Here is a 23,949-nt window from a genome sequence, read left to right as displayed (position 1 = left end):
CCAGACGGGCTTGGATTTGAATCCCAGGACCAACGCTTATGGTGACACAGCTTTGGGTAAGGCTTCAAGCTCATAAGGGTCTCCATCTTCTCATCTGCGTAAGGTAGAGCCCACCTCTGAGGCCTAATAACAGGGCCCACCTAACAGGGCAGGGGAGGGCACCTAATAGGGGCATAGTAAGAACTCCATGTTTGGAGTGTCTATCACAGTTCACAGTAGGGCAGCAGAGGGTCAAGAACACAGGGCTTCAGAACCTGGTAGCCTGGGTTCTAATCCTACCTCCACCACTGACCCGCTGTGTGACCTTCAGTGAGTTAGCCAGTCTCTCTGTGCCTTTTTTTAAAATTTATTTTACTGACATATACTTGATTTACAATGTTGTGTTAGTTTCTGGTGTACAGCAAGATGATTCCGTTTTATACATACATACACACATATATACATATATATTCTTTCGTTTTCATTATGGTTTATCACAGGATATTGAATATAGTTCCCTGTGCTATACAGTAGGACCTTGTTGTTTATCCATTCTACATATAATAGTTTGCATCTACTAATACCAAACTCCAAATCCATCCCTCGCTCAACCGGCCTCCCCTTTCGCAATCACAAGTCTGTTCTCTATGTCTGTGAGTGTGTTTCTGTTTTGTAAGTAAGTTCATTTGTGTCATATTTTAGATTCCACATATGTGATAGAATATGGTATCTGTCATTCTCTGACTTACTTCACTTAGTATGATAATCTCCAGGTCCACCCAAGTTGCTGCAAATGGCATGATTTCATTCTTTTATACAGCTGAATAGTACTCCATTGTATATATGTACCACCTCTTCTTTATCCACTCATCTGTGGACAGTCTATGCCTCCTTTCCTGTCTGATGCTAATAAGGGCAGTAGAGTACTCACCTCTACGAAGGTAATGGGAGTTCTCACCTCGCAGGGAAGCCCGTGAGGGTGAACAGCACTAATGTGTGTGAAGTACATGTAGTTAGTGATATTTAAGTGTTTGTTGATACTAATATTGTACCTGCTATGGATCCAACACTGCACGAATAGGTTTCTCCGAATCGATAAAGGGACAGAGAGTAAATACTTTAGTCTCTGGGGCCTCGTGTGGTCTCTCTCACAGTCTTCTTTGCTTTTTATTTTTTTATGGGTCATTTAAAGGAAAAAAACAGGCTGTACGGTGGATTTAGCCTGCAAGCTGTTGTTTGTTCACTAGCTGTTTCTGACGTCAGTTACTGGGTGGTGACTTTCAAAACTGTGAAGGGCCTAAGACTTCACCCTATTTGTAAGCCAAGAAGCTAACTGCCACGTTTCATGGAAGCTACCAGAAGACATAAGACTCCAAGGTCAGATGCAAAGTACGTTAACATGCACAGCATTGCAAACAGCGTGAAGCACATTTTTGTATCAGTTCCCATCACCCCCAGCACCAGCCCCACGAGGCTGAGGCGGGACAGCCCAGGTGGATACTGTGCCCGGAGTGGGTTTGGGTCACGGCTAAGGATGACGGCACTTAGGACTCCAAATCTTTCATCAAGCAAATCTGCCTCGACTTTGTCCTGGAGGAAGAGATGATTACACTAGACAGTAAACAGCCCTGCCCCTCTGCTCCTGTGGAAACACGATCTCTACCTTCCAATGTTTCCTCAGAAAGACAGTCCAGGGCTTCCCTGGTGGTGCAGTGGTTAAGAACCCGCCTGCCAGTGCAGGGGACACGGGTTCGAGCCCTGGTCCGGGAAGATGCCATGTGCGGTAGAGCAACTAAGCCTGTGTGCCACAACTACTGAGCCTGCGCTCTAGAGCCTGCAAGCCACAACTACTGAGCCCACGTGCCACAACTACTGAAGCACACACGCCTAGAGCCCGTGCTCCGCAACAAGAGAAGCCACCCCAACGAGAAGCCCGCACACCACAGTGAGGAGTGGTCACTGCTCGGCGCAACTAGAGAAAGGCTGCGCACAGCAACGAAGACCCAATGCAGCCAAAAATAAATAAATTAATTAATTTTAAAAAAGACAGTCCAAATCGAAAGCTGTGCCCAAGCTGTGCAAAACCAGAAGAGGTCCTGTCAATCTGCCACTGCCTTTCAACAACAAAAGAAAATGCCAAAGCTAACATTACCTTAATCTGAAGATTCTATGAACTAATCAAACAGACTTATCATTTTTAAAAAGTGTCCATAAAAAAAAAAAACAGTTGGCAATTTTGCAGCTGAAAATTGAGCCCCACTGAGATGAAAAGTTAGACCTGTGACATCATACACATCATTTCTGCTGAAAAGGTGCCTTTACTTAAAAACAGAAACCGAACTGTAAATGTGAATTAAATGCAGACTCCACAAAAAGTATCTGTTGAAAGGGGGAAAAAAAAATCCTTACGTAGATACAAACGTTTCTTGACAGACGTAAATGAAAACTAATATGGTGACATTTTTCAAATTAGCCATTGTAAAACACTGTTTGCTTCTTTTTTTTTTTGTAAACAGCCTAAGCATTTTTCAGTTATGTTGGCCTCGGAAAGTATTCACGAAAAGGATAATAAATAATTAATTCCACTGGGTAGGAGCCTGCAACTCCTTTCTGCTTCGACAATATACATTGAAATGCTGTTTAAATTACAGGAGCAAATTGATTCAAAAGGCTTCCATTAGTGAGCTGGCAAACAGGTTCGAAGCCGGCTAATAAATTTTAGATAAAAATGGAGCCTTTGATGAGGATGGCAGTGCCGGAGTGCTGATCTCCGAGTCACCAGTTTGTTAAATCGGTGGCTGAAGTCTAGCTTGCTCCCTGTCTCATAACTCACTGTGTTAAGCATGGGCAGAGTCAGATGTGAGCGCCTACCATGTGCACAGCCGCTGCTCACAGGCCTGGGTTTCCAACTGAGTGTCCCTTTCTGCAGCTCTGTTCTAACGGGTTTCACAGAACATTAATCAAGGATAATTAGGCCCACCTGTGATATTAAAAGTTCCTCCTACGATGCATCTTGCAGCCTGAAGTCACATGTCTGAGATACCTATTATGAAAAATTCTTAATCAAAATCAAGAAATTATGTGTGACGGTCTTCCATTCGGACACACGTCCTCTAAGCAGGCTGTGACCTGCTGCTCGAGATTGTGGAATATTACACGGCTATTAAAAGAATATGATGCCCGGAAGGTCGGCATCATATTCGACCTAGGGATGCTGAAGCAAGCACTCACTTACTTTAAAAAAAAAAGCGAACAAAGCCTTACACACGTGTGTTACATATGTTAATGTGAAGAAAGGTGTGCAAGAACACAGAAACTACTAACCAACGTTACCCGGGGGCAGGGGGGTAGGACTGGAAGGAGTAAGGGGTAAAAGAAGGTAGTTTACTGTTCAAAGAAGCATGAGTCTTTTTTGTAACTGAAAAAAATCTAATACCAAACAGTCAACACGAAGGTTCACACAGCCTGCACAAAACTGTAAAATGGGCAAGATGCCTTTTCTTTTAGTTTATTCCTACCTGGCCCATCTGGGGAACCTTCTCAAGGACTGATCTTTCAATCCACCCACCTTTCCACCTGGCCAACCAATAAACCAGTCCTAGGACATGGTGGGCTGTAAGTGTGCAGCTTGGGAATCAGCTGGACTTGGAGGGCGATCCTGGCTCCACTCACTGGCTCCCTATGCAACTTTGGGCCACGTTCTTGCTGTCTTCCAAGTGTAAGATGACTGCAAGAACGACGGTGACTACATGCGACTCGACCCACATTATCTTTTGCCCACCATGTGCATCAAGATCTCGGTGCGGCTGCCTCTGCGCGTCACACACCATGCTTGGCCATAATAGCGCCCCAGCTCAATAACACCAAAACACACTACAGGGAACTGATTACGAGGGAATTCAAGTTTAAACCTCCTCCAGTTCGTACCACTTACCAATGGGGGGAGAAGGGCAGGGTTTTTTTAATAAAAGGAATGCCATATTTTCCTTTGCCTCATTTCAGAGAGTCCCTTTTTAAACGGAGCTATTGTGTGCTATTCCCAGCCTTTGCCCTACCAATGGGAAAAGTGGAATTTACAGATGAAAACCAGAGCTGACACTTTTCCTCAGCACACATGGACCTGAAGCAGCCGAGGTGAGTAGGACGAGATCTCCCAGGGCCAGTTTCTGAAAAAGAGCATCATCAGCCGGTCGGCCGCTCAACGCCACGGGCTTGGTGTACAAGCCCCGGGTGCTGAGCGCTCCCAAGACCCTGCCGATGCCACCCCAGCGGGACGGAGGTGACGCACTCTGGCCAGATCGTTCTTGTTTAGGAAAACTCAGGAAAGTCGCAGGCACCTAACACTTGCTTTCCAATTGTAATGGGCTACGAAATAAAATATCCAAATTGTGCAAATGGAGTGAAAGGTTAGAGTTATTTATTTTTAATTAAGCTCTTAATTACATAACAGCAAAACAAGCAATTTCCACGTGGCTACATTAAGCATTCCACACTGAAACGAGGCAGAAAGAACTAGAAAGTATTTTCTCTTCTTTCTTAGATAAACATAAGATAGAAAATCGTGTGTGTATGTCGTGTGTGTGTGAGCGACAGAGACACAGAGACAGAGACACGGATGAAGGAAGGAAAGAACTTGCATTTATCAAGTGCTTCTTACAGACCAGGTGATGTCTGCAGTAACAAGTCCAGCTACATTAGCGCAGTGAGTCCTCACACAACCCCAGTCACTGGCTACTCTATTACTTCCATCTGGCTGATGAGGAATCTCCAGTTCACAAAGACCCAGGACCCCGCCAAGTCCCTGCCCGCCAGTGCGGAGCCAAGACTGGACTCCAGCTCCCACACAGTCTTCTGGCCACGGATATGCCCTCCTGCCTTCAGGGAAAAGCAGCCGGAGAAGCAAAGAACAGCAGCAGACGGGAAGGGTTCAGGAGGGGCCACCAAACCTTGTGGAAAAGGCCACACAGTAAGTAGTATGTGGGCTTTACAGGTCGCACAGTCTCTGTCCCAACTGCTAACTCTACCACCCTGGTGCACAAGCGGCCACAACAACTTCTCAGGAGTCACGTGCTTTAACATCGCAGCACCAGGAAAGTCATCTGTGCTCCTGGCTGAGAGCAACCCTGCATTGAACCAAAGCCCCAGCTCGTCTCAATCCCTACAGGTCCACAGGAGTTCCTCTTCCCATACTGAAAAGGTGGGGATAATCTGCGGAGAAGGAAAAAAAAAAAAAAAAAAGAAGAAAAGGCTGTCATCTCCCAAGCATGGCTCGGGAAGGCATGAAGTCTCCACACGTATAAGAATAAAACTCCTGAAGTCGTCTCTCAACGCCCTGATGTCATGGCCCAAACAGCCTTTCAGGCCGGTCACCAGGAGCAGAGTTGCTTTGTGGGCTATAACTTACCTTCTCCCAAGTGGGTCCCTGGGGTCCTCCATGGTGACGAGCAAATTAATGCCAAACGTCACTTCAGAATGATGGAGACCCAAGAAGTGAACTCCGTCACAGCATTTACAGCTACACTTAGAGCAGATGGCCAGAAACAAGCTATGCGGAGAAAAATGCATTACTTCACCGCTCCACAGCAGAAAGGTATCACGGCCAAACACGTACTTCTCTGCTGCATGACGGGAGAAGTCGTGGGATGGCAGGCAGGCTGGGTTTTTGAAGGATGAAATATAGCAAGGCTGTTTCCACTCTGCCAGCCCCGGAGAGCATGCTGGCGAGTCCATCCCAGGGAGAGTCTTCTAGAGCCTGGGAGCTGGCCTGATTGGAGGTGTGGGGGGAGCTGATATCCTTTCTACTTACTCCAGATAAGCGGCAGATAAATCTCAAGGGAGTCCTGGCTCAGGCATTCTCATCAGTAATTACAAAACTCAAAAATTATGATCTACCCTTGAGCGGAACAAAAATGGGCCAGCGGTCCTTCCTTTCCTCTCTCTGTTTTAAAGTCCCTACCACACAGTCTCTGCAAGGCTATGAAAACCTCGCTGTGAGGAACAAAGTGTCTGGAGCCAAGGAGGATTCACTGGAGGTGTTTAATTACCGCAGGGCTGTATCGGACATCAGCTGTTTTTACCTGTTCGGCAGCCACACCCCTTCTTCCGACAACAGGGGTTTGCCCATTCACCCCTGAGCAAACCCCTCCCCTCTCCCATGCGCTTCTGGGGAGCCTGACCCCACCTGCTGAATCGAGGTGAGCACATGACCCAGGCTGGACCAATCAGAAATGGCCACCACGCCCGGCTCAGAGACAGCCCTGTGACTCAGGCTGGTCCACTCTGAGCGACGGCCTCAGCACTGACTGGAGCTACTGGGAGGAGAGAATCACTCTTGTCTGCGGTCGCTGAGGGAACAGGAGGTAAACCCTTAACTGCTGGCTTATGACAGTGTGGAAAATGTCACCCAAGGAGGGCCAACATTAAGAAAACACAGCCGAAGGATGGACAGAGACCAAAGCCGGAGGAGAGGCCTCAGGGTCAGCCGGGCTACATACTAGTTTTGGTGGTGGTTGTTTGATAGTCTTTCAGAAGCCCTCAGAGAATGATGCAAAGAGGCTCCTATAGAAATTGCATCTATATTGCATACACATATCCCGTACGTATGACTATCAGGACAGAGCATCTACAAACGACATTTCTCTCGGCCTGTCATCTCCCCACATCCCAAACTGGCCTGTCACTGAAGGCCCAAGACCTGGCAGTCCCAGGAGCTATTAATCACAGACCAGCTGTGGGGCCTTATGCAGGGGCTATCATTGATTCTGAACATCACCTCCTCCTGTTTTCCTGTCCCTTCCCCTTCGTCTGGCCCTCTCTCTTAATGCTTTCATTGCATGATATCCTTTTTTGGGGCGAGCTTTCATTGCATGATATCCTTTTTTGCTAAGACAGTGAGCATGGTGGGGACATGGGTGGTATCTGGAAGCAGCCGACTGCATGGCAGAATCCACCCCTGATATCATCTTTGAATCCTTAGCACCTAGTCCAAAGGCGGCCACATAGTTGGCCCTGAATAATATCTACTGAATAAATAAACAAGGAGATTGTCCCAAATAGACTGCAGGCCCCTCGAAAGCAAAGGTGGTCTTCTATAGCCCTGAATCTTCCAACAGGGCCTGACAGAATACTCTGCACGTAAAATGCTCAAAATACATTTGTTGAATGATGATAGATACTCCGCCACCAGTAAGAAAGCACTTCCAAGCTCACTTTTAAACAGCTGGTGCTGTTTATAATTTATGGGGGGAGAGGAGAGGAGGGAGCGTGCATATTCCCTATTTCTTGGTTTCTTAAAGGCCTAAGCAGGTATGATGAAGCCTTGGGCTCTACTGGGTCTTCCAATTTGCATTACTGATCTAAAATATAACTTACACAGACAAAATTCTGAACGCAAATTATCAGAATTGGCGGAGACAAACGTAAGGAGTTACAACAGTGATTCTACAAGACCCTGCCTGATATCATTGTAACACTGAACATAGGACTACACGTGACACATTTTAGAAACTGCGGTATTGCAACTGCAGCCTCAAACTGAGATCTGAGAATTGGGGCTTTCACAGTCTCCCTTATTCGTCAGCATGGAGTTTCAATCACAGATTTTTTTTTCTAGCGTTAGAAGGCCTAATGATTGCAATTATGTATGTAAAAATACATAGGCAGTTTAACGCAAATAAAAGGCAAAACTAAGGGGGAAGAGTCACTGTGTAAGGGGAATAGAATTTGGGTGACTTTCCTTTTATCCCTTTACTTTCATATAGTTATGGCAACAGCTCTTAAACATAAAGCACTCTCTCTCCCATCTCAGCCACCAGTGACTAGATGCCGAGTCTCTTGGGAGACACTATTAACAGGGCAGTAAGTCGAGGCAGCACTTTTACACCAGCTAGACTTGGAAAAGGGAAGCTACAAATCCAGCTGCAAAGATCAGGACAAACACAGAAGCACTTCAGCAAATGTGACAACGTGGACGGCCTAGCAGCACAGACACAAGAATGAGAAAAGAGCTAAATTTGAGTTGATGGAGGGTATAAACCCTGGAACAAAGACTCCTGGAACAAAGAAGGGAGCCAGGCAATTTCTGAGCCATCCTCAAGCACGATCCTAAAGGGCTGGGCTCTCCACAGCCACTTCTGCTGCCTTGGGTACAGGAGCAGGTCATTAGACCGTGGGCACGGAGACAAGGAAAGAACCACTCAGGCAGAGCCACAGGCCAAAGGCAGGCCCCAGAGGACAAAGTGATGCCACTTCTTTCGATACTATGCAGATGACCCCGGAACGAGGGCAGTGCTGGTAAAAGGTGGCCACCACCTTCCTAGGGCATTCTGACTTCTAAGGAGTGATGTGGAACACAAACCTCACTTCAAATTCTAGGCAGTTATCATCACTTCTCGCGTCCTCAATTTCCTCCCCGGGAAACAGTCCCGACCATCTTGCAGGAATGCTAGGATGAATACATGAGAATCTATGTAGAGCACCCAGTAGACATAAAGCAAGCGGTAGCTTAAATTATTACCGTCAAGATCATCATCACCATCGACAAGTCACTTAGAGTCAGGATTGACTTATGGACCCACCAGCTGAAGGTTGACTATCACACCATTAAGATATCATGAGTTCCTAATAAAATAGAGCCTTGTTACCCCGGAAATGAAGAACCATTTCTCCACAATCCACAGATGACTTAAGAGACCCCAGGAATTCACCTTAAAGATTTCTTATCTTTTGCTAATAGTTTTTGAGACACTGTACTTTTCAAGATCAAATGCTATTTCCACAGTATGTCCCTGAGAGCTTTCTGCATTAAAAAGAAAAGTAGCTTAGCTAAGTTGTATGGTCCACAATGAAGTTCCAACTGAAGCAAACAGTACGTCAAGCAAGCAAAATGTCATCAAAGCAAGACCCCACTGTGACTAATTTCAAAGGCTCCACGGTATATAAGGGATGCTAAGAGAGACTAGCCCAAGTCTAATGTAGCCTGCCTGCTGCACACATGAAGAAGTAGAAAGAGGACTGACCTTGGGCTGTTGCTCTGAATGGATGACTGGTAATAGCACAGTCCGGGAAGGACAATGGTTCTGCCCAGTGGAGAGCCAGTTTTCAGGTGCAACCCCAAACAGAACCTGTCGCTTCTAAACAAGAGCAGTTTAAAGGTCCTTCCTACTGCCCCAGGGTGGACCACTGCGGGGCAGGGCAGCCTGTGCACAGAGCTCAGTGAATGTGGGACTCACTCAGCACTCAGATAAAGTAGGAGGCCAGCTTTACATATGATGGGGATGTCATGGGTAAATGGTTACTAAACATCCATAAATGGCAATGAGGGATCAGAAACAAAGACACCACCAAGCCCAGCACAGACGGTGTGGAAGAAGGAATTCACGGGCCCTTGAAAAAGGTTCAACAGACTCAGCCAGGTAACAGTTTCAGACAAGAAACCTCAGAAAAGACCAGAACAAGGAGCTATATTCCTAGTCACAGTAAGGCACTCATCTAGTGTCTTCATGAAGAGAAACTAGAAGGACTGACCAGAGTCACTATATATCATTTGAGTAACTACCACCTGGGAGGTTCCAGTTGGTCCTTTTGTTGCCCGCCTAAAGGCGGAGAACTCTCGTAGCTACTGTACGCGAGATATTAGTACCCAGCACGGACACACATCCTTAAAAAAAATGTGGGGTTAGGCCTTACGGAGACGCATTTCTCTCTGAGCTGCACATTACACAGACCTGCAGCAAATGAAAGATGTTCCCCTAGAATGAATTCAAGGTGATCCGCCAAGGCTGAGCTCTTGGCAAGGGAAAACGTGCAGGAGGCCATGGTTTAGTCAATAGGACGTGGGATATACTCACTGCATGTACTCGAATGACTGACAGACAGCTCCTGCCTCCTAATGCTCATCGACTCTGCATTAAGAACACCACCTGCTGATCTTAGACGGCACTGTCTGCCAGGTGGACTCCTAAGAGCTATTTAAAGAAAACATGCATATTGTGGTCATTTCAATCATCATGGAAATAAAACACGGTCTAGATGGAAAGAAGTCACTCTTCGCCAGTTAGTCCCAGAGACAAATGGGGAATTTATGATCCACAACACAGACGATGACAGCACACGTCTTTCCATGACTGTAGCATCAAGTTGACACAGACATAAGAGCCAAAGTAGTCATTTAAGGGGAGAATTTATATGAATTGCACATGATACATACACTGTAATACTACAAGGAACGTGGAGATAGCAAGGGACAGCAATCACTAGGGATGATACGTCTTTATCACTTTCCTTTTTAAATAGTTTTAATCTAAAAGAAATAAAGCAGTGGTAAATACACCACAGCGGGATACAAACTAGAGTACTAAGTGCTCCTAAGAAACCTTCCAATTTTAATTAAGGTGCCAATAAAATTAAATTTTCCCCATTTCTTATACTTGCCAACTCACCAAAAATGCTCAACTTGCAATCTTTAATGTTACACACTGAGTCATGAAGCTGAGTACTCATCTGTTGATATGTTACTTACCCTGACCCAGCCCTTTCAGGAAGCTACAAAAAGGTCAACTGTCTCCATGGAATTTAAGGTATTAAGAATTTCAAATTAGGAACAATGGTACATTTTGCAAACACTTTAATTATCTTTGAAACAACTGGGCAAAATCAGTTGGTCCACCTGTAAGTGGATAAACAGAAAATGAAACAAAACTGGTGAGCCCCCAGTTATTGAAGCAGCCTATTAACAAAGCTTTTTCTTCAAAGCTAACCTCTTCTTCTGTCACCACTTACCAAGACACTCATTGTACGAGGAAAAGGGCGAATGCAGTATGATCTTTTTTTAAAGTGTCTCCCCCAATTGGTCTAAAACTGATATGGTTGAATTGTAAGCTTTCAAAGCATTTAATTAATATTTTATCCTCAGTGAATTTAATAACGACTTCACAAAATATTGTTAAATAAATCTTTTTAAAATCCTGCTTCTCCAAATGGCTAATTCCCTATTTCAAATAAAATAAAATAAAAACAAAAAAGGCAAAACAATTCACTAACCCCCCCTGCCAAAAAAGTTCAAATTCCTGAAATAGACACTTAAAGTCTCCTTCAAGCTGACCCCAACTCACTTTCCAGTTTTTCTACCTATCCCTTAGAATGCAAACTCCATGAGAAGGGTCTTAGTTTCATCTACTGTTGCATCCCCAAGGTCTGGAACCGTATCTACACACACTGAGTTCCATACTGTTTGAACAAAGACACGTAATTATTACCCTTAGACCTAGGGAGGATGGCCCCGGGTCCTAGACCCCAACGTTTACAAAACACCATATATCAAACCTCCACAAAATAAATGTACTGTTAAACACATGGCACCTCCATCACTTCAGGTCTGCTGCTGAGCACGGGCACCACGTGACACAAGACCCTAAACATCCACCTTCTCCACACTTCTCACCCTATATCCTGGAAACAAAAAAACCCTGCAGCCCAACGTCCTGATGGGTAATGGTGCGCTGTTCCCAACCTCAGAAAGAGAAAATGTTTTCAGGTGCCAGGAGGATTTGAGTCTTGTAAGCTTTTAGATAACAGAAAAGACAAATTAATTAACTTGTCAAATCCTTTCTCTCAGATAGCCTGAATCTGATAGATTCTTGTATAATAAAGTATTGTATCCCAGAAGTACAGAGTATCTGTTTTCTTGTGTTCCAATTCATGATTTGAGAGGTACTTACAGCTTGGCAGGTGTTCACAGCAGGTGTACTGGGCAGCTAATAATAAAGGATCTGTATCACTCTTAAATCTGTATATTTGCAGGGCTACAAGTAGCATGCATATAGTGTGATACCCATTCTATTCAGTGCCCACCAGCTGGACATTCCATTCCAGATCGTCAAATTATTTTATTTTTACAAAAATACCTGATATGATTTAGTTACATTAAAAAAATAAGATTCAAGTTTAAGTAATTTTATTTACAGTTATATATTTGTTGTTTGATAAAGACAAATATTTTATGAATAAAACTGTTGATGTTTAAAGAAAAAGTTTGAAAATATCTAATAATAACTCGAAATTTTCCATTTCTTACATGTCTTAGTTTATATTTTTATAAACCATGTGGTCCTTTATACTTCAGATCACCATAATTCAGCTCAGTTATTAAATATTTTAAGTCCTTCTACTTTTTTTCATCATATAAATAATACAGGTACACACACCACTGTTTATAAATCTGTGGGTATATCTTTAAATATTCCTTTAAGACACTTCCTACCTATGAAAATCCTAGGTGAAAAAATAATTTTTTTTTCACTTGATAGACATCTCCAGATTAAATCTCAGAATTGAAATCCTAAACTGTACTTCTCTCCCACAGGGTATGAGAATGCCAACTTCTGCTTCACTCTAACACAGTGTAGTAAAAGTTTAACATTTGTTACTCTTACAAGTATAAAATCTGAATACAGTTTCAATGCTAAATTGATTCTTCCTTGCTAATAAACCTCAGTATTTTCCAAATATTTATTGGTCATTTGTATGACACTAGAATTTTGCAAACTGTCCTTTTTTTTTTTTTTTTTTAAAGATTGTTGATTTGTAGGAGCCATTTACTAAGCAGATTAAATATCTGGACAGCTTAAAAGAAAATCCTACTACTAACTCAAAGACATACTTACAGAAATAATTGAAAATTGTGCTATTTTATTAATGTGGTGCTAAATTACTTTATGAGTTCTTAAAGATTCTTATTTTTGGCACGTTTGAGGAAAGGAAAGAGAAGTTCCCTGTGTTTCCACATGCGAACCGGGAACAGTATTTGCAGGCCAAACACAAGTTGCAAGCAGGCAGGGAAGTGAAGTCTGTAAAGTGGAGATTTGTAGAGTGTGATAATGAGGCAAGTCGTTATGTTCTAACTGGTCTTAACTGTTCCATAAATGTTTCCTTTACCCTGTAAACTTTAAGGTCAAGATAACATGAGGAGCACTTAAAGTAAAGACATGTGGGCCTTGGCTACGAACATGCCGTTTTGTTTTTTCTTTTCTTGGTTGGGTGGGGTGGAGGGGGGTGGCGTGGATCTGGAATACTCTTTAACTGCTGTGCAGACACATAAAAGTTCATTTTCTACTCTAGCATGATTGCCGACCTCAGACACAGAACAGCTAGGGTGTCACAGTCACCTTCCAGGTAGTTCCTGGGAACTCCATCGGGAATGTCAAGCCCCCAAAGGGATTTGTTTTGTCCTCCGAAGCAGAGACCTGGCAAACACACCACAGGTGCGGTACAGCCTATAGAATCTATCAGATAATCTAGTTTTCCAAAAAGCAACATCGTCTACTCAAGTATCTGTTTTTCACACGGTTTGTGATACGTTAACACCAAGAAAAAAAAAGGGCATGCATGTCATTATTAAATCTTCTAGCAAAACTATATTCAGATGATCTACCCTATTTTGTAATCCTTTTTGAATCCCAGAAAATAAAGAGCTACCTGTATATGGTAGAATTTACTAGTACCTTAAATTAACAGTGGTATTTCCCCCTTACAGTTTACTAATGCTGCAAAACGACTGATTTCTTTTTGTACAAGTGGCTATTTTTTTTTAATTTCCTTCAAGCATCATTAGCAAATGTGAAATCGATGGATTATTGGTGAGTGTCTGAAACGTCCTGAAAGTCACAAGCCACTTATTAAGATAAAATATTGTTTAATTATACGGAGGGTATTTCAATAAATGGGCAAGTCGGGATGCATGACTTACGCAATTAACAGTTTTTCCTCCATCAGAACTGTATATACTGTGATCTGGATTTACATACAGTTGTTTTTCTAGGAAACAAAGTTTGTAACACTTTGTATACATTATCTCTGATTTTTTTTTTTGGAGAATAAAAAACAAACAAGCAAACAAACAAACAGTGGAAATACATTCAGTTCCTGTTTCAAGAAAGAAAAAAATCTCCTACTGCACAGAATGGTTATTTGTCCCACATCACACAGCAGGTGAAGGGGCTGAAAGGAACAGGATCTAAGCCTTAGAAGCCAAGAGGTCCAAAGTTGTCAAATCACTTTTTTCCACTCAAAGCAGCAGAGCGTGTGTGATAATTGTTCTAAATCTTTCGGGAAGAATAAAGCAGCTGTGGGCTAATCACAAAGTCTCTCAGTGAACAAGGAATGGGGGTGAGAGAAAACCCACCTGGTCGACTTCCTTCCATTTCTCGGTTTTAACCGCGAGGTTGCCGGGGAGCTGAGGAGAGCAGACAGACTGCCCTCCATCGAGCTGCCGGCAGGTTCTCCTTGTAGGAGTGAGATTCTGCCCGAGGTTTATATGGTTTGAGTCGCACCCGAGGAGTCTCCTGTCGCTCAATCCCCCCTTCCACAGCTGGCTTGGAGGAGCCTGCACCGCCTCACATAAGCCCCTAACTGTCGAAAGGCCTTCCCCAAATCCATCGGTTCTGCCTGCTGCCAAATGAATGCCCTGCTGCTCTACAGGCTGCAAACCTGCAGCAGCATCTGAGCAAACCTGGAAGAAAACTCACAAAACCTGATGGCTTTACTTTCCCTTCCAACCTAAGAGGAACACACACGCCTAAACCTTCACTTTCCCAATGTTTGCTGGGCGATTAGAAAACCAACACATGGCAGCCAGTGTGACAGCCTCAAAGAATCACAAATATCCTTCTTTAAACAATCTAGAGGCCAGATGAAGACCCTAGGCCGGGAGCCCCATGTGTGTTTAAGAAGTTCTTGGGGCCTGCATTCCTTTGGAATGTGAATGTAAAAGACGTAGCCTCATGTCCAGAACCAAAAATGCACAGAGAGAGGACTCCCCTTGGCCTCACGTGAATCACATGTACCGAGATCTCATTCTCTGAATCAGAATGCAGGAAGCCAGGGCTGCCATGTATGACTGCTCAGATTGTGTACTGAACAACTCAACAGGTCACCATTTACACAGAGTATGACGCGAATGGAGCCTTGTATAGGTTTGCAATCACAGATAACAGCCTGCAGGATTGCCAAGAGGGACACGTGAGCCAGTCCACCACTCACTGATGTCCTGCTCAGACCCCTGTTCATATTTACGAATGAACTCATCAATCATTCATTCGTTCGATAAAAACTCACTGAATGCAAATGAAATGTGACTCTCAGTCAAACCTTATCGGGTCAACACTCTTCTTCCCACTTAGCCAGTGATAAAACTGAGGCTGAGAGAGGGTCATTTAGTTGTCTAGGAGGGTCACAAAGCTGTGTCTTCTGAGTCTGGGTCCAGTGATTTTCACTCCTGGATGTCGTTGCATGGTTCATTAGAGCAAAAGGTTCTTTTCTCAGCAGTGACTGTAAAAGTCAAGTTCGTGGACAGGAGGAGCTGGAAGGCAGGGTCTGGGAGGACACGGTGAGGGGGTTGAGGAAGCGAAGACAGCAGGTTTAGAAGCCAGCGCTGGGGGCTGGCGGAACGGCCATGCCCAGTATTTGCTGACCCTGCTGACGATACATGTGGGGCTCTGTGGCGTGCCGGGCGGGCCCCAGGCCTGCGAGTCAGAACAGCTGTGCTCACATCACAGTAAGTTACTAACTTCTCTGAACTCTAAGCCCCTCATCCATAAAATGGCAATAATAAAACCTCATCAGCTACTGTGAAGAAATAACATGATTATGCATTTACAAGGACTAGAAAGATGTCTGGCCATCGTGATGACCAGAGAACTGGAAGTACTGTTATTATTCATTGTTCTGGGATGTATGACACTTGCTTAGGTCTCTAGCATCTGAAGGATACACATTCTTCCTAAGTGGGGTGTGCGGGTGCAGGAAGAACTGATTCTCTCTCCTTTCAGCCTCTCCTTCCCCAAAAGGACATTAGGAAAGTAAATGTGTCTCCACTCAGGAATATCACTTCTCCCTCTGCCCCTCTACTGAAGTAACAAAGAGAGAGGTAAGCGCAAAAGCTAATTTACCCAAAAGTAGTTATATTTTTTTCTCTGTCGGCAAATACAGTTTCTTAGTGACTTCCAAGTTTTTAAACCCTTTAGGTTTATTCGTTCTGTTTCTTCTTCCTGCTCCTAACAAGTAGCTGTTCCTGCCCACCACTTTGGAGGTAGGAAAACCTGGGGACTGTCTTATCAACTCATAAAGACCGTGGGCTGGAAACCGGAAGGAAGGACAGCGGGGAGTGGGGACCGATCGTGCCAAGCTGGCTATGCCCTTACAGGTTACGGCAAATGTTAAACAGTCCAGAAAATCAGAGGCCTTGGAAAGGACTTGTGAAAACAGTGATGTGAGGGCTCAGTGTAAAGGCAAGGACCATGAAAAAGGGAAGCCGTGGGTGGCATGTGAAACACGCTGGGGATGGTGCTGGAAAGATGCCCCAAACGGCTCTTGCAAGGCGAGGTCTCTTTAGAAGTTCCCCTGGTGGTCCCCGTAACAGGCGGGCCAAGATGTGCCCCCGACCATGGGCAGGTGGAGGGTTTTCAGGACCCTGCCTGGAACCGAGAGATGAAAGGCGCAAGCCACAGACGGCACGTGATGCTGTCCAAGAGGGCTCTCGGAGAGGGGCGGTGGACAGCTGCCCAAAGCAAACGTCTGCGCGATGGAGTGGAGGTGGCAAGACTGGGCGAGAAGACAAAAGGGATTTTTGGGGGGTAACGAGCAAGATAATCCTTCAGGGAAGACATAAAAAAAAAAAAAGAACATCACACAGAGATCTCACAAAAGCGAGCCTAGCTAAGCGAGGAGAGGTGAGCGGATGTCCTAAGGGAACGGCTGCGTGGATGAGCCCTGCTCCTGCCCAGGACCTGGGCTGTAAAATTTAAAAAAGGACACTGAGTTGTTCCAAAAGCAAACGAGATCAGAGCCGGGCGCCACGCACGCTGAGCACGCCCCTGACTTTAGCATCTTAGAAATCTCACCCCCGCAATCACTGTTACGTAACTCCTACAATTGGCCTCTCGGGTTTTATTTTTCAAATTTCATTTTAGTGAAAGTAATGTTGTTCACGTTCTCTGTGACGACTGAAAATTGAAAATGAAGTTTTATGTTTACGAAGTTAACTATCTTACATCTCTGGCTTTGAGGAATTCTACAGAAGACTAATTTGAATCAACCATCGAACCAACAACTGCTAAACACATTCATGAAACCATGGCTGTCCGGGAAGCGTGAGTAGGAAATGCTCTGTGAACGCCCAAAAGTGTGAGACTTGGCAAATCCTGGGACACGACGCTGTCTTTCCTATTCCCGGCTCTGCCACGTCCAAACCCTGAGATTCTGAGCAGGGTACTTAACTCCTTAGTGGTGCCAACTTCTTCAACTATAAAATGAACTCAGTAGTAACACTTATTCATAGAGTTCATGTGACGACTGAAAGCCACAACACACGCAAAACGCTTGGGACACGGCCTGGCAAACAGGAGTTGATACACATTAGACATGATTATTCTGACTGTGCTAGCCATCCTTACTCTTATTAAGGAATTACTGGTTTCTGACACACTGATGGAGCCATGTGACGGAAAGACCTCTGGAGGGTGACCTTCAGCAAACTGTTCCATCCATCTCAACCCCAGTTTTCCCTCTTCTATGAAATAGGATAATAGGGATGTCATGGGGATTAAAGGATTTAAGAAAGTAGATGCCAAATGTACCTCTGTTCTCTCGCAAAACAGAGCTGGAAACTTGGAACAATTATTCCAATCCAAACAGAGGGTAGGGTCCGACATCTATGAAGAGCCTCCGTAAATAGATGATATTACCGCCACTGTTTGCGTTTCTATCAGCCTCTATGCTGAATAATCAATAATAAATGTTGTTTAAACAAATGGTGTAATTTTCCAATCTGTGTTGTTCTAAACCGACCTTTCCTCCTTGTTGCCATCTGTAATGCATACATAATTCATTGATGAAAGCAGAAGGAGAAAGAAGCATGTTGGTCTAAGTGGCCCTTTCTGAGCTGCTTTTGATGATTTCTTACAAACCCTATAAATAAAACAAAACTTGTCACTGTAAATATGTATTCCATTATCTAGAGGTATATTTAGTGGGTAAAATAATAAAAGCTAGCCTGCCTCTCCTGGAAATCTCAAGCTATAATTAATTGCCGGCAAGATTTATTCCAGAACTTGAGAGCACCTAAGAAGAAAGAAAAATAAAGGCCACTGTCATCACAAACGCTACAAGAAACGCCTAAAGGGCAGGGCCATCGGCCATTTGTGGGAAGTGTTTGCTGGTGCTCTTGGCTGGGAGGTAAAAAGGGTGATCAGGATGGCATTTTTGTTCAAGTGGAGATATGTGTGGGTATCTCATACATATATACCTTTTAATAAATCATAAAGCAAGGGGTGTGCAGACCTAACTACTGTCAACACCAATTCCTGTCTGTTATTTGTTCACACATATACACCCCCCCTTCCACCTGGAAAAAAAATATGTTTACAAAACTACGGGGCTGGGGGGGGCTTCCCAGGTGGCGCAGCGGTTAAGAATCCATCTGCCAATGCAGGGGACATGGGTTCGAACCCTGGTCTGGAAAGATTCCACATGCCACGGAGAAGCTAAGCCTGCACTCTAGAGCCCGCAAGCCACAACTACTGAGCCCCCCTGCTGCAAGGCCCCGTGCCTAAAGCCCATGCTCTGCAACAAGAGAAGCCACCGCAATGAGAAGCCCGTGCACCGCAACGAAGAGTAGCCCCTGCTCGCCTCAACTAGAGAAAGCCCACATGCAGCAACGAAGACCCAACGCAGCCAAAAATAAAATTTTAAACAAACGTGTGTGTGTGCGTGCGTGTGTGTGTGTGTATATATATATATATATACACACACACGCACGCACACACACCTTTTTTTTAATCAAGTGTAGAGCCAGAGGTTTTCAGAGCTAGCTTCAGTCAACTCTAACCCCAGTCTATTTGTTCACCTGCACCACACTCACTGTGCAATAAAACCCTTTCAATATGGGAGGTTAAGACGCCCTTCTGTCCCCAAAGGGTCCCTCCGTGTGCTCCTCAGATCACAGCTGATGACATGTCAATGCAACGTGCTTGCTCTGGTCCCAGAGATCAAAATGAGGGCTTAACCTGCAATTTACTCTAGAAGTCCCATGACACCTGCTAGATCTGAAGACTTCATTCTAATCTTCCCTGTTGAAAAAATAATCAAATAGTCCAGCAAAGATGTATTGACAACTCTTAATTAACCATGCTAACAGGGGGGAAGAAAGAACATGGATAAATGAAATCCACACATAACCTAAAACCTTCACTGGGCCATTAATTTCCACCTTCTCCTTCACTACACCTTGCTGGGGGTGGGCCGCGGGGATTCATGCTTACTTTAACGACAGGATGACTTGATGTCTACGTCTGCAGCACGCCAGTCATGTTAGAGGCACGCTAACAAGCAAGGAAGTGACCCAGGACAACACGTATTCCAAGGGTATCGGGGCTTGGTGGTAATGGTTTTGGATCCTTTGGGGTACAAGTGAATCTATCTTCGGCACCTTTTAGAATGGAACCTGCTGGAATAGTTTTGCAGCAAGAGGGGCTGCTGTGGAGGAGACCTTCTGGTTCCTTACCTGTCACTGCTGCTACTCAGAAGAGAAAGAGTGGAAGCAGAGAGCCAGGGGCGAGCACCCCTGCAGAGGCCAAGTCACGGCTCTGTGATGAGCAGCTGATGGCAACGGACCAGCGCTGCAGAAGGCGCTGGTGCCTATGAACTGCTCAAAGCAAAGGGAAACCCCCGGAGGAAGCCGAGGAGCTGACGTTCATTAAGCACCTTCTGCTCCAGGCCCTGTGGATGAGGCACCATGAAATGAGACTTTGGGTGGAAACTGGGCCAAGAGCAGAAGTGGGTTTCCTCTTCCTCCTCCTTAAAGCCTCCGGCACAGCCGTGTCAACTGCGGGAACCAGAGCCGTGGACCCAGGGCAAGATGCCGCAAACGTCTGTGCCTCGGCTGGCTCTGCTGGCCAGCCCTGAGCCTCCACCCTGCCCGGCGTAGCACAGATACCCAGGAAGCCAGGCTTACGATACTAACAGCTTATACCTCTTGGGCACCATCAACAGACCAGACACGTCACACGGACCGTCTCATCTCATCCTGCCCGCAAAACACTGTCTGTTGTTATCCCTGTAATTACAGAGCAGGAACAAAGGATATGAGGGAAGTTATGTCCCTTGCTCAGGGTGACACAGCTAGAAAGGAGCAGAGCTGAGAATAACCCCGGCCACCAAACTCCAAAACAGAGCTCTTAACCTTGACACTGGCATTTGGGGGACTCTCCCTAAGGCGCCAGAGAGACAATGTGCTCAAAGCTCCGTGTGTTTTCTCATTCAATCCCTGCGCACCCTATGAGTGACAGGTTACTACTGTCCTACAAATGAGGAAACCGACCTGGGAGAGACGGGGGCAGTAAACTGCCAAGGTCATGCAGCCAGGAAGTGAGGGTACTACACCCGAGGCCAGGTCTGCCCCTGCAGATGAAGGTGATGATTCAGAACACAGATCTGGAGAGGGTTTGAACCACTCTGTGTACAGCTGCTCCCAGGGCACCTGGCCTCTGCCCTCTGATTACTGTAGGACTTTATTACTTTCTGAATTCCCTCGGCTTACCTCCGTCTCTCTCTTTCCTCCCATTTCCCCTTCGGGTGCCCTTTCTCCCCCCTCCAGGCTCCCAACCACCACCCTACCCGCTCCCCCCCACCCCGGGCCATCGCCCCTCTGCTGTGAAACGTTTGTGAACTGGTTGCTATTCAAAAGCTGCATCCTGGTTTGCAGTTTGCAATTTGTGGGAAGAAAGGGGCCACGTGCATACGAACAATCAGGTCCCAAATGATTCCGGTTCACCTAAATCTATACAAAAATACTTTCTGTGCTCTGATGTCTCCCACTTTCATGCTGGGTACGTCCAACTCCAGATAAAAGGCAGAGGGAAGTGCTGGGGCTCCTGGTCCCTTGTCACCTGTGACCTGAGACAGGGTGACTCTCTGGCACAGGTAACAAGGCAGCCCAGGCTTCTCCTGAAAACATCCCTGGTCTCTGGATCAGATCCTAAAAATTAAGGGGCTTAAGGAGACTCTGGATTTGTATTTAAAATACACGAAGAAAACTGCCCGAGAGGGAGTTAACGTGGTGTGCCCCAGAGGCAGCTACCGTCACGACGAGGGGTCCTGAGAAGTGGGGCAGCATTAAGGTAAAGGATGCAGGAGGCATTTTTTTAAATTAATTAATTAATTTTTTGGCTGCGTTGGTTCTTCGTTGCTGTGCACGGGCTTCTCATTGTGGTAACTTCTCTTGTTGCGGAGCACAGGCTCTAGGTGAGTGGGCTTCAGCAGTTGTGGCACACGGGATTCAGTAGTTGTGGCACGCGGGCTCTAGAGCACAGGCTCAGTAGTTGTGGCACACAGGCTTAGTTGCTCCGCGGCATGTGGGATCTTCCCGGACCAGTGATTGAACCCGTGTTCCCTGCACTGGCAGGCAGATTCTTAACCACTGCGCCCCCTGGGAAGCCCCATATTTTGAATGTAAGTTTCAGGTGTACAGCATTATAATTCGCCAAGTGGCATCTTACAAAGTGCCCGGCTTGGTGCAGGAGTCCCTGGGGGAAGACAGATGAGGCAGCTTCACTGACCAGTGAGGCCGCTCTGCATTCATGCCTGACACTCCAGAGACACACTTCTTGGGTTCAAATCCCACCCCACCCCCACCCAGCAAGATGCATGAGCTTGGGCGAGGTCCTTAACCACTCCATGCTTTCCCATCTGTAAAAGGGACATAAGAAGAGTACCTAACTCGGAGGATTGCTGTGAGGACCAAATGATGTAAACCCACATAAAGCACTGAGCAGAGCGTCCAGCCCATAGCAAACACTCCATAAACGTTAATAACTGTCTTGCATAGCTGGGGCCTCGTCTCTGTTACTCCATGTAATACAGGCTGCCCAGCCTTGTGACACACACACGTCAATCCCCACTGCACAGAGGGCTGCGGCTGTCCAAGGCTCGACGTGCAGTCGGGTTTCTGCCTTGTAAGTGACCTCTGCTTCATCACATCTTCAGTGAGGCATGAGCCTTGCGCCAACCACCGGGTCGGGAGGAGCGCGTGCAAGATGCCGGGGAACGGGAGGAATCCACGTCCAGGTGGGCACGGGGAGGGGCAGAGCATCCTTAAACAGAGAGGTGACCCAGGAACCCACCCAAGGCCACGGAGGCAGGGACGGAGAGCCACAGGGGACCTTCTCATGCGAGCTTTGCCCAGGAGGCTCACGATTCTCCCAAGGGAGGGCAATGCAGAATGAGGGTTTGGGCGGCTCTAACAGACCTGAGCGGATGCCAGTGGAAATCTGGGTCCAAACTGGCACTGTCACCATCTGCGTTCACACGTTACCACCCCTCTTAGACGGAAAACTCCGTCAGGATTGGGACTGCATTCCAAGGGTCCCTACTGGCATCTTTCTTACCAGTAGCCAAAAGAAGGGGGTAGGTTGGCAGCTGACGGGAGACGGGTCCATCCAAGGTGCAAGCAATAAATGGATGCCCTGAATTTTAAAATACCAATACAACTGACCAAAGTTCTGCTGCTTTTTATCATCACCACGGTGCTTGGGAATTCCACTCTCGATGAAAATAGATCCCTCCCCACCTGGGTGGCCCTCGCCCATGGCTCCCCCTGTGGGCACCTCAGGGTTTTGCAAACTGCACTCACTCACCGCGCACCTGCTCAAAGACTGACCCTGATAAATGGGGGCTAGGGAAGGGCAGAAATCCTGGTGATTTCTACGCAGAACACATGTAAACTGACTGACACTGAGATATACAAAGCACATCGTCAAGAAGAACCATGCCATCCTTTTTGGGGGGAAATAACAACATATCCCCACGTGAGACTCCGATGGCAGAGATACTCGTGGCTACAGGCTGACTGGAAATGCGACATTTTGCAATCCTGTGGCTACAACGGTCACTCCCGGGGTCCCAGGATTGATTTCCCTTTCTCAGGAGCCCAGGACAGACAATGGATCTCCCTCATCAGCTGATCAATGGCTCGCACTTACGGACCGGCATTAGCACTCTGCCCGCCCCCCTCGCCACCCCCTGAACAAGGTTAAAAGAACAGACCCCTGAGTTATGGTCAGAGGGGAATGGGAAGAGGAAGTTGAAAATACTAAGAAATCAACAGGGGCATTTAAAAGCAGAGCGCTTTGCACATCACGGAAGACGTCTCGCTATTCATCTTGTTCCCTGACTCTGCTTCGCCAACTTGATGGAAGATGGTTTAACTGACATAAGAAACAGCGCCACGTGAATAGCGGTGATGGATGGAGCCATTCCAAGCAACAGCCAAAAGATGGCACTAAAAGATGCCTCGGGCTTTCTGTTAACTGTTTTATGAGGGCACCGATACCTCTTCCTCCTCTTGTTTAAGGAATAAATTAGCAGAACAAGTACTTTCAAAAACAGGGTATTGCTATACTGAGATTTAAAAAAAAAAAAAAACAAAGAAACCAGAAGGCCTCTGGGATGTCAGTATATGTGTGAGGGAGGCTGGTGTGGTGAAAAGTGGGTTATACAAGGCTTTTTCCACATGCAGCTGTTTGGTTTCCGGGGATATGACTGAACTGGGTTTTACTGAATGCCATGTAATAACAAACCGTTCCATAAAGTAGTCTGACTGCACGGAGGCAATGTCTCAGGGGCAAGAGGAAGAAAAAAAAGAGTCTTGGATGGGAGTCTTAAAAAGAATGCACAGATGCTCCAAATGGGCCGTGATAAAGGAAAACAGGGGAGCCCACCTGCAAAAAAATTAGGAAGGGCAGTTTCTTACGACCACGCTCCAGCGTGGACTCTCTGTTCAGCGAGAAGGATCCGTCTGCGGTAAGGCATCTTATCCGCTGGAATGTTTCTTGAATAAGGGATGGAAAAGAGCGGAGGTTTAAGAGTTTCAGCATTCTGCTTTTTTTCTTTTCCTTCCCGGGGTGCAGAGGGCCTCTTCCC

General features: G+C 45.9%; 1 protein-coding gene across 8 annotated transcripts in view; it reads right to left on the bottom strand.

Annotated features, from left to right (window-relative positions):
• Window positions 1-23,949, bottom strand: part of WWOX (WW domain containing oxidoreductase) — a 977,376-nt gene that overhangs the window by 821,770 nt on the left and 131,657 nt on the right. Inside the window, exon 6 of one of the 8 annotated variants that reach the window (XM_060130094.1) lies at window positions 4,647-5,187. The exons of 5 other annotated variants lie outside the window; for them this stretch is intronic. In XM_060130094.1, the coding sequence (XP_059986077.1) occupies window positions 5,131-5,187 (57 nt within the window). In that variant the 3' untranslated portion in view covers window positions 4,647-5,130. Of the gene's footprint in view, window positions 1-4,646; window positions 5,188-8,335; window positions 8,423-23,766; window positions 23,858-23,949 lie in introns of those variants that run through there. 2 more of the 8 variants (XM_060130095.1, XM_060130096.1) reach the window with 2 other exon arrangements.

Source organism: Lagenorhynchus albirostris, chromosome 19, assembly GCF_949774975.1.
Source record: "Lagenorhynchus albirostris chromosome 19, mLagAlb1.1, whole genome shotgun sequence".
NCBI classification, from domain to species: Eukaryota; Metazoa; Chordata; class Mammalia; order Artiodactyla; family Delphinidae; genus Lagenorhynchus; species Lagenorhynchus albirostris.
This window is presented reverse-complemented; position numbering and strand designations above follow the sequence as displayed.